The 12,178-nt window shown below is 37.4% G+C and overlaps 1 protein-coding gene across 3 annotated transcripts; it reads left to right on the plus strand.

The window, feature by feature from the left end:
* The first annotated feature begins 5,553 nt into the window (after positions 1–5,553).
* Positions 5,554–10,269, plus strand: LOC117323416. 3 transcript variants are annotated; one of them, XM_033878626.1, is made up of 2 exons: positions 5,554–5,912; positions 8,912–10,269. In XM_033878626.1, the coding sequence occupies exon 2, from the start codon at positions 8,934–8,936 to the stop codon at positions 10,179–10,181; it is 1,248 nt and encodes a 415-aa protein (XP_033734517.1). In that variant the 5' UTR covers positions 5,554–5,912; positions 8,912–8,933; the 3' UTR covers positions 10,182–10,269. The 3 variants fall into 3 exon arrangements, with proteins under 3 accessions (XP_033734517.1, XP_033734519.1, XP_033734518.1); XM_033878628.1 differs by lacking the exon at positions 5,554–5,912 and adding an exon at positions 5,935–8,153; XM_033878627.1 differs by lacking the exon at positions 5,554–5,912 and adding an exon at positions 5,935–8,149.
* The last annotated feature ends 1,909 nt before the right edge of the window (positions 10,270–12,178 follow it).

The following is a 12,178-nucleotide window of genomic DNA, read 5'->3' on the forward strand; positions in this document are numbered from 1 at the left end:
ACCGTGTACCTGTATATTGTCAACTACTGTGTACCTGTATATTGTCAACTACTGTGTACCTGTATATTGTCAACTAATGTGTACCTGTATATTGTCAACTACCGTGTACCTGTGTATTGTCAACTACCGTGTACCCATACAACGGCAACTACCGTGTGCATGTATATTGACAACTACCATGTATCTGTAAATTGACAACTACTGTGTATATGTACATTGACAACTACCGTGTATGGTAACAACTACCATGTATCTGTATATTGACAACTACCGTGTATCTGTACATTGACAACTACTGTGTATAGGTATATTGATAACTACCGTGTATCTGTACATTGACAACTACTGTGTATAGGTATATTGATAACTACCGTGTATCTGTATATTGACAACTACTGTGTATAGGTATATTGATAACTACCGTGTATATGTACATTGACAACTAATGTGTATCTGTACATTGACAACTACCGTGCATCTGTACATTGATAACTACCGTGTATCTGTATATTAACAACTACCGTGTATCTTTACATTAATAACTACCGTGTTTCTGTACATTAATAACTACCGTGTATCTGTATATTGTCAACTACCTTGTACACGAATATCAACAACTACCATGTATATGTATATTGACAACTACCGTGTATGTCAACAACTACCGTGTATCTGTACATTGACAATTGTTATACACCTATAAAATAGTTTCTATAGAAACTCTTTTGACAAAAATGCCAATAAATGAACTGTTCCGTCGAGCGGTCCAAAGAACTGTTAAAATCAACTGTTAAAACGTGCTGTTGAACGGGAGTGACGTCACACCAACAATTCGTGACGTCAATGGGTTATAACAAAACAGTTATCGATTGGGTTTTCGGGCAACAAATGATTTGTTGGACCCTCACACAAACTGTTGCCCTCGGCCTTCGGCCTCTGGCAACAGTTTGCCTTCGGGTCCAACAAATAATCTGTTGCCCTCGACCCCAGTCAACAACTGTATACTACCGTGTATATGTATATTGACAACTACCGTGTATGTTAACAACTACCGTGTATCTGTATATCAACAACTACCGTGTATCTTTACATTGACAACTACCGTGTATCTTTATATTAACAACTACCGTGTATCTTTACATTGACAACTACCGTGTATCTTTACATTGACAACTACCGTGTATCTGTACATTGACAACTACCGTGTATCTTAACATTGACAACTACCGTGTATCTGTACATTGACAACTACCGTGTATCTTTACATTGACAACTACCGTGTATCTTTACATTGACAACTACCGTGTATCTGTACATTGACAACTACCGTGTATCTGTACATTGACAACTACCGTGTATCTGTACATTGACAACTACCGTGTATCTTTACATTGACAACTAACGTGTATCTGTACATTGACAACTACCGTGTATCTGTACATTGACAACTACCGTGAATCTTAACATTGACAACTACCGTGTATCTGTACATTGACAACTACCGTGTATCTGTACATTGACAACTACCGTGTATCTTTACATTGACAACTATCGTGTATCTTTACATTAACAACTACCGTGTATCTGTACATTGATAACTACCGTGTATCTGTATATTAACAACTACCGTGTATCTTTACATTAATAACTACCGTGTTTCTGTACATTAATAACTACCGTGTATCTGTATATTGTCAACTACCTTGTACACGAATATCAACAACTACCATGTATATGTATATTGACAACTACCGTGTATGTCAACAACTACCGTGTATCTGTACATTGACAATTGTTATACCCCTATAAAATAGTTTCTATAGAAACTCTTTTGACACAAATGCCAATAAATGAACTGTTCCGTCGAGCGGTCCAAAGAACTGTTAAAATCAACTGTTAAAACGTGCTGTTGGACCGGAGTGACGTCACACCAACAATTCGTGACGTCAATGGGTTATAACAAAACAGTTATCGATTGGGTTTTCGGGCAACAAATGATTTGTTGGACCCTCACACAAACTGTTGCCCTCGGCCTTCGGCCTCTGGCAACAGTTTGCCTTCGGGTCCAACAAATAATCTGTTGCCCTCGACCCCAGTCAACAACTGTATACTACCGTGTATATGTATATTGACAACTACCGTGTATGTTAACAACTACCGTGTATCTGTATATCAACAACTACCGTGTATCTTTACATTGACAACTACCGTGTATCTTTATATTAGCAACTACTGTGTATCTTTACATTGACAACTACCGTGTATCTGTACATTGACAACTACCGTGTATCTTAACATTGACAACTACCGTGTATCTGTACATTGACAACTACCGTGTATCGTTACATTGACACTGACCGTGTATATGTTACATTGACACCTTACCGTGTATCTGTACATTGACAACTACCGTGAATCTTAACATTGACAACTACCGTGTATCTGTACATTGACAACTAACGTGTACTCTGTACAATTGCAGGCTACGTGTATCTTTACATTGACAACTACCGTATCTTTACATTGCCAAACTACCGGGTATCTTTACATGACAACTACCGGGTATCTGTAACTTGACAACTACCGTGTATCTTTACATTGACAACTATCGTGTACCTTTACATTAACAACTACCGTGTATCTGATTTAAACAACTACGTTGCTCTGTTTTTAAACAACTACCGTTGTATGCTGTATATTAACAAACTCCCGTGTACTGTACTTGACAACTATAGTGTATATGTACATTGACAACTACCGGTATCCTGTACATTTACAACTACCGTGTATCTGTAATTGACAACTACGTGTATCTTTAATTAACAACTACCGTGTATCTGTACATTAACAACTACCGTGTATCTGTATATTGACAACTACCGTGTTCCTGTATATTGACAACTACCGTGTTCCTGTATATTAACAACTACCTTGTATCTGTATATTAACAACTACCGTTAATATGTACATTACAACTACCTGTATCTTAATTGACAACTACCGTGTATCTTATATGTCAACAACTACCGTGTATCTGTACATTGACAATTGTTATACCCCTATAAAATAGTTTCTATAGAAACTCTTTTGACACAAATGCCAATAAATGAACTGTTCCGTCGAGCGGTCCAAAGAACTGTTAAAATCAACTGTTAAAACGTGCTGTTGGACCGGAGTGACGTCACACCAACAATTCGTGACGTCAATGGGTTATAACAAAACAGTTATCGATTGGGTTTTCGGGCAACAAATGATTTGTTGGACCCTCACACAAACTGTTGCCCTCGGCCTTCGGCCTCTGGCAACAGTTTGCCTTCGGGTCCAACAAATAATCTGTTGCCCTCGACCCCAGTCAACAACTGTATACTACCGTGTATATGTATATTGACAACTACCGTGTATGTTAACAACTACCGTGTATCTGTATATCAACAACTACCGTGTATCTTTACATTGACAACTACCGTGTATCTTTATATTAACAACTACCGTGTATCTTTACATTGACAACTACCGTGTATCTTTACATTGACAACTACCGTGTATCTGTACATTGACAACTACCGTGTATCTTAACATTGACAACTACCGTGTATCTGTACATTGACAACTACCGTGTATCTTTACATTGACAACTAACGTGTATCTGTACATTGACAACTATCGTGTATCTGTACATTGACAACTACCGTGAATCTTAACATTGACAACTACCGTGTATCTGTACATTGACAACTACCGTGTATCTGTACATTGACAACTACCGTGTATCTTTACATTGACAACTACCGTGTTCCTGTATATTAACAACTACCGTGTTCCTGTATATTAACAACTACCGTGTATCTGTATATTGACAACTACCGTATTCCTGTATATTAACAACTACCGTGTTCCTGTATATTAACAACTACCGTGTATCTGTATATTGACAACTACCGTGTTCCTGTATATTGACAACTACCGTGTTCCTGTATATTAACAACTACCTTGTATCTGTATATTAACAACTACCGTTAATATGTACATTGACAACTACCCTATATCTGTATGTTAACAACTACCCTATATCTGTATATTAACAACTACCGTGTTCCTGTATATTAACAACTACCGTGTATCTTTACATTAACATCTACCATGTATCTGTATATTGACAACTACCGTGTTCCTGTATATTGACAACTACCCTATATCTGTATATTAACATCTACTGTGAATCTTTACATTAGCAAATACCGTGTATCTGTATATTGACAACTACCGTGTTCCTGTATATTAACAACTACCGTGTATCTGTATATTAACAACTACCGTTAATATGTACATTGACAACTACCCTATATCTGTATGTTAACAACTACCGTGTATCTTTACATTAACATCTACCATGTATCTGTACATTGACAACTACCGTGTATCTGTACATTGACAACTACCGTGTATCTGTATATTGACAACTACCGTGTATCTGTATATTGACAACTACCGTGTATCTGTATATTAACAACTACGGTGTATCTGTATATTAACAACTACCGTATATCTGTACATTGACAACTACCGTGTACCTGTACATTGACAACTACCGTGTATCTGTATATTGACAACTACCGTGTATCTGTACATTGACAACTACCGTGTATCTGTATATTGACAACTACCGTGTATCTGTATATTGACAACTACCGTGTATCTGTATATTAACAACTACCGTGTATCTGTATATTAACAACTACCGTGTATCTGTACATTGACAACTACCGTGTACCTGTACATTGACAACTACCGTGTATCTGTATATTGACAACTACCGTGTATCTGTACATTGACAACTACCGTGTATCTGTATATTAACAACTATCGTGTATCTTTACATTCACAAATACCGTGTTCCTGTATATTGACAACTACCGTGTTCCTGTATATTGACAACTACCGTGTATCTGTATATTGACAACTACCGTGCATGTGTATATTAACAACTACCGTGTATCTGTATATTGACAACTACCGTGTATCTGTACATTGACAACTACCGTGTACCCGTATATTAACTACTACCGTTTACCTGTTGGAGAATTACAGTATCCTTTACCTATCATCAAACATTTCAACACACCAGGCATTAGTATATAGATATCTATATTATTTTCCTAAGGAACATGACATAATCGGATTGGTTCCCGGCACAGGCGTTGTTCGTTAAAGGAACACATGTGATAATTATATAGAAAATAAATAAATAAAATAAATAAATAAAATAAATAATTAGTCTCGTTAAAGTATACCATGGTACAGTGATGCCTCGTTTACAACCATAAGCTAGGAGCTACAAAAGCTTTCAAATGTAGAGTAATCAGAAAATTGTATGCATGATATACAATGCATATACACTTAAATATCTTAAAATTAAATCCAAACAGTTCACCGCATAATATAGAGTATGTCTAAGTGTTTATAGTACACATTTCGACCAGGTACAAAAGGGAGATTTAAATAAAACGCTTGTGTGTTAATCCAGGTGACGAGAATATGTAAGTAAGTATCTAAACACTCTGCCGACTGTGACAGCTTTTTGACAGTCGCCTAGTCCCTTCATCGATCAGCAGGTTCTCCTAAGGGCCTGGACCCTGGCTACCCAGCCCGGTAACACAGCAACTTGTCTGCCCTATTTGGGTAGAAGATCTCTAAAATCAACGGGATTGTGTCCTAATATCTTATATCAAAGAGAAACGAATCTTGGTTTCAGTAGACAGCGGGTAAATCTCCAATAGGAAAGACTGTCTTCATTGAATGGCCTCAGTGCTGTGTATTTCAGAACAACGAAAATAATTCTTTTTCGGAGGGACAAATTTTGGACAAAAATATTCCTTGGCGAAGAAACGGTTTCTACAATCAACTTTAAACAAGTAAGTACTGTGAAATGTACGAAAACAAAGGAAATACAATCACAATCGATAAACGTTATCGTACTTATCTACCTTATATATAAATAATCAATACATATTTAGATGTAACCCTGGAGGTTTAAAAGTACGATAGAGTGGGTAAAGTAGGAAGAACACTCGACTTAAACAAAGAAGTTGGGAATGTGAAAATAAAACGATATATTACACATAGGAAAAGGTATATTCCTCTACCACTATACACCACAGCATCACAACCTACAAGTAGCCCCTAATACCTTTCTATGTATAGTACATTCTCACCGCAAACAATGAGAGAATGCAAACGTATGTACTTAACTGTAATTCTAACTCAGAAAAGATGAAACTATGGCAAATTATGAACAAGAAATATAGTTTTACAAAGACCAGTGAAAATTACATGGAGAGTAAGACCAGATGATCTGGAAGGGAAAGCGTCGTCTACGTTGTGGACAACACTCACCTTGTAAATATAAATCCATGAATTGTCACGTTCTGAAAAAGAGGACAAGGATAGTGACAAAGGAACCACACAACATATCAACTTTGTTCTAATCGACACCCTCATATAGTAATTATTACATCCGGGCTCCGCGGATTAAGAGGATTTTCCCTGAAAATGACTAATAAATACGGCATTCATCCTCAAAGTATATATGTTTTAGTCTAAAAGCTCTCGTTAACATTACTAAAAGTATACATTACTTACAGCCAGAGGTTATACGACCAAGACGGGTAATAACATTACTACTCAGTTTGTTATCTACGTGTCCATTAATATCTATAATGACATTCAAGTTTTATTACCGTAGTGTATAAGTCGAACATATTTGATATTATGTAGATTTCCCATAGACCATGCTACTAATATTGTACACGTACTATTGAATATTTTACTTCTGTATTTAATGACGAGTTATTGTTACCTGGTTTCAGTCTAATTGTTTCCGTTTGGTATTTTAAGAATACAACCTCTTTTAAAGTCATCCATGCAGGTCAATTCGTTTCACTTATTAACCCTGCTATTTATATATTTGTAATAAAAGTGAAGAAAATTTCTGAGTCATCAATAGTGTTGACAATAGTCACCACCGTTCCATACTAGTGCAATGGGCGTTTCACGTAGGTGTGTGCCTTTTGGAAAAAAATCATTATCAAACATCTGGGCCATCTATAATCAGCACGGTATAATACATTAAAGAAGTCATATAGACCAGGTTAAGGTGCCCTTTGTCAGAAAGTTTAATAAAATGTAATTATCTCAGAGCTGGTCAGGACTAATTGAAACTATTTAGTTGTCGGTCGAGTGGCATATCTAGTGTGAAATTAATCACTGGTCCGCCAGTATGAGTGGGGGACGAGTGGTGGTGCCTACTGTCGGAAAACCGGAGTCTAGGTAAACACGGCAGACCAAATGGCAGTCCCATGATAACACCTTTTGTGCAACTGTTTGGCCAACTAAATCACTGCCTCTTTCAGACTTATCAACATCATTTTAATTTTGACATTTGAAAGCGACTTCCAAAGATAATTGTTATCCTAAGATTGACTGTATATAATCTAATTCATGGTATTTGCTAAGCCTGGGTCAGTCATTATACGTACACGATGGACCGGCTCATTGACAACGTAGGATGTGCCAGGGAAAAGGTTTATACTTTGGTATTCCATCAACTCTTGTGTTTTTTGGCCTCTCAAGGATGTTTTCAGTTGGTGATTGATCTTGTCTCATAACTCTTGTATACTATAGTGCAATAATCATGGTGATCGGTGTTGTGGTAACATCGGTTACGTTTTGACGCAAATGCCTATATTGGAGTAATGGAAATCCGTTTCAGATGATTACAGTCAAGAACAGGATGTGCTTGTTTATGAGGTTCATCAGTTATAAAAATAATATTCGTACATTTGTATCTAGTTGTTTGCGAATATGGAGATAATATACGACTACCATAACAATTTATAAAAAATAAAAATAGGACAATATAGCTATGCTGTTGAATTTGCTTCTTAACCGGAATTAATAAATTTCACAGAGACTTTGCACTGTAAAACAAGGTTCACGCGGCGGACACAGCGAAAACATATGATAATGTAATCCGAGGAATACTATTCATAGAGTCATACATGTCAGAAATGACCACAAAAAGTGGACTTGAGATCGGATCAGCACTATATTGGGCCAATTATAACCTATATAGCCACGGATTAAACAGCCAGTAAGTAAGTAGGCGGTGACCTAACTTGGAGCTTGTTTGTGTGTTAAGTTTGTCACTGTATGTGTATGACTTCTCAGTGAGGGTATTAATATAATCCAGTAAATCATTCAAATCAAATTTGGTTTCCTTCCTAGGTTGCTTGTGATCAGCAAATATCAATAAAGTTGATGTTTTACTCCAATATTCCTTGTGATTAATGAAGCTGTATTGATAATGTCTTTACACGTCACTATGGAGATCTATAAATGTCACAATTATTTATAACATGCGTTTTTCTTCCTAGAGATCTATAAATACGGTAGTGTTGATGTTTACCTTTTCTTTTTTGTGATTTCATGTTGATGATTTCTTCGATGGTTTCGTTGTGTGTGTGTTTTTTGTTTTGTTTTGTTTTTGTTACTTCATGCAGTCACCTCTAAATCCATACAGTATTTGCTTCCCCTTTCGACTTTGTGAAATTCGTATTTAAATCTAACTACAATTCATTTGTTGCAATCAAGAATTGAAGTACAGTTAATATATATATATCGTAGCGGTAATAATATTACAGCACTTTTCGCTAACTACGATTGTGCTAATTACATGCTCTATATACCATTTATATAGGAAATAATGTTGGTGCGTCAATCTATCATTGTGCTACTCAACTGCTAATGCGCTAAAATTAGAATGTGTCAAAATCAGTATGTTCACAGTATGGGTCTATTGCCTAGATTAACGTATACATATGTTATTGCATTAACATTTCATTATATGTTTCAGACCGTAAGCTGTTCGTCCAGCGATGCCCATGGTAAAACTGGTATCGGCTCAGCCGGTCGCTTTCGGCAAGAATGCGCTACTACAGAAGCGCTATGAAAACCAATGCTCTCACTTGGTTCACGATCATCGCGCCAACCAGCGAAAGATCCAGGGCGCAGAGGAACAGTGTGTGATTTCCGCCTACAGCCTGCTGATGGAGGCAGAAAAGTTCGAACGGGAGAAAATAGATAGAGGAGAAATCAAATATGATAGTTCCACTGGGAGATACTCAACTACGCCCGCACAGGGCAAGTCACGCCGTCATATACAGAAAGTGCGTCCTTTGACGGCGGCTGGGCACGGAACGAGCACACCACGGGTTTCGGTGGATAACAAGAGACCCTCCACAGCCAGCGCCAGTCTAGGCAAACAGAGTGCTTCCGTTATATCTATGATAGAAATTGACAATGAACCAACGGTGGAAAGTCAAATGACTAAGGAAAGAAGAAATACACCATTAGCGAACACTCCACGATCGGCCGTTCAACAACCACAAACGGAAAATGTGAACAATACAGAAATGCAATCTAATTCTCATTCACAACGGACTTCGGATCTTCATGTTATCATCCCAAAACATCCAGCATCGACACAAAATACTGTACGCCTTCATCCATCGTCCATTCGGCCAAAAGATCGGGATAGCAGACTCTTGACAGATCGTTCTAATTCCCGGACATCCTCCAGGTTGTCTTCCATACAGGAAGTAAGGGAAAGTGATAAGGGCTTGCACAACGGCAAAACTTGTCGTCCGCGTACGGCAGATGACTTCCGCCGGAAGTGTGACGAGAACGAGATGACAACATACTGGAACAGGCGCGTCACAAAACTGATAAAAAGGTGGAATCTGGAGGATATATCAGATCCTTTTCTCACTAATGAAAGCATGCCTTATAGTGATGAAATCGGTGGTCATCCTCAAGAGCCTCCCTCTCCGATTCTTGAGCCACCTACTCGCTCAATAGAACCGGACACGGACGCGTCCCTTAAAACTAAGAAATTCATTCAGACATATGGCAGCCATTTCCGATCGTTGCTTCGGCCGAATTCGGCGCCATCTGTGACAGAAAGTAAGAACCGGCGCCGACCAGTTAAGGTGACGCGCCAAGAGTTGAACAGCATCAAAGCCGATATATCGCGCAGGCGCAAACAGACAAATGCAATACTGAAAAAGAGTAAACGTATCCGAAACCACATACAAACACTTGCCGACTGGAAATATGAAGGATAATAACCTGACTGCCAATGGTTAAGTTATAGAAATATATACAACTGAGAGATTATCAGACATATTTATATTCATTAAAAGAAACATGTATTTATTTGTAACTGTGTATATCTTTATTTATTAATGTATATGTAGTTAATGTGAAAGCTCCTCCTCTTCTACATTAACCACAGAGTAACGAGGATACTGATACTGAATTTCTTCCATTGCCTTGTTCTACCTTATTGTCCCATGTGTTTCTTCCCAAACTTGTTGTTGCCCTGTCGTTTTGTTACTATGGTATCACAGCGTGTTAAACGCATTACCATACTTCTACTATCCCAACCTATCGTACCATGGTTGATGAGTTTTTAGTATTGGTACAAGCACGCCATTTGTCTATAAGGGCATAAGAGAATATTTTCACGTCACCTGAAATTGCTGCTTGTAGTATATATGGCGTGAACATGTTGTCAATTCCTGGGATTTAGACTGGTATGTCGTTATCATAGCGCTTCCACTCCGAGATTGTTCATTGTGACAGTAAGAAACATTTCAGGTCAGAAAGGAAGCAATCGGGGGTTTCATATGAATGAATCTTTCTGCTGTCAGGACTATGTAGGATGTAACTGAGAAAACTCGCTAAGAGAGAAAACAATATACAATATAATAATTTATGTAATGCTTAGGCAGCAAATAAAAGAATCACTTTGTATATGCTGAAGTGGGTCAGTTCTGAATCGAAATAAGGGGTATATGAAAACATATATAAATAGATGCCAACGAATGTAGTTGGCTCAATTTGTAATCGCTATTTCCAACATCTTAAGTTTGCACACAAATTATAAAGTTTTACCCTGCCATGGCTATTTCAGACAAAGAAAATGCAATTATTTTCTTATATCATTAGAAACCACATGCTCGCGCAAGTTCTTCATATTTTCTTAAATATGAATCGAACAATAAAATATGTGTGTATTTAATTCAAAACAAAATGGTAGAGGAAACGCATTAACGTAAATCGGTAGCATTACTATTGGCTTCGAATTAACGGAGCATAATGCAACATCAGCTGTATTCTTATAAGAAGAGTGATTCCAATTATTTACATTTCGTTAAAACAATTTAGGAAAGTTAATAAGTGATAAGCATACCAGTTTGTCCATTGTTCAGTCGGTCACAAGTGTAAGGCGTAAAACGGCCCCGTATTTTAAAGACCAGATGATATCGAGCTTATGAGGGATATTCCTGTCAGCTATCTGTAATCCCGTGCCAGGTGTTAATTGATAGGTGTATCAAACACACGGATAAACTTCTCTCACCAACGATGTGAAAAACAGGAATCCGGAAAATCCTTCAGAATACGGTCAGAAATTTAGATAGCTATTTCGTGATATCAACGATGGCATTTCTATTTAGTGGTTATTTCGGGGATTTTTGAAAAATAATAACTTTACTATTTTCATATCCGAATTCCGGATCACAATTGTCAGTGAAATCATTCAATTTATTTTGTTTACATTACATTCCTGGAGAGGTAAACGTTGGTGAACGATCGGTCCCATACGGACGACACAGCTGTAGGTTACAATTCTTTATTCATTACTTAACATATCATGTATCTATAACTAGTTTGATATTTAAATGTACTATTCAAAATGGTGTTGTACAATCAATTGAACAATTCTCGTTCCTCCTGAAAGGTTTGGGGTCGCTGTTCCGGCGACTTAGTCGTAAAAATAATCCGATCTCGTTGAAAATACTATTTGGATTTTGAGTGAAACACACATATAAATATTGATTCAAGGCTTATATAATACTTTTACAGCAATAAAAAAGACACCCCAACTTGTTAAAAATGTTCGCGTGACAGTCGAAATCTTACCCGCAACAAAGGTTGCATTAGAGACGTTTAAAACCCAGACGGACAACACGGTGGATCAGGAGAGTAAACATACGGGTATTGATCCGACATTTTACCTATAACATACAAAGATACTGACAGGTATCACATGTACAGA

The sequence above is a fragment of the Pecten maximus genome, chromosome 3 (genome assembly GCF_902652985.1).
Source record: "Pecten maximus chromosome 3, xPecMax1.1, whole genome shotgun sequence".
NCBI lineage: Eukaryota > Metazoa > Mollusca > Bivalvia > Pectinida > Pectinidae > Pecten > Pecten maximus.

Bases quoted from the DNA above. Each gene is read 5' to 3' on its own strand.
- LOC117323416 (XM_033878626.1), top strand. From the start codon at position 8,934: ATGCCCATGGTAAAACTGGTATCGGCTCAGCCGGTCGCTTTCGGCAAG.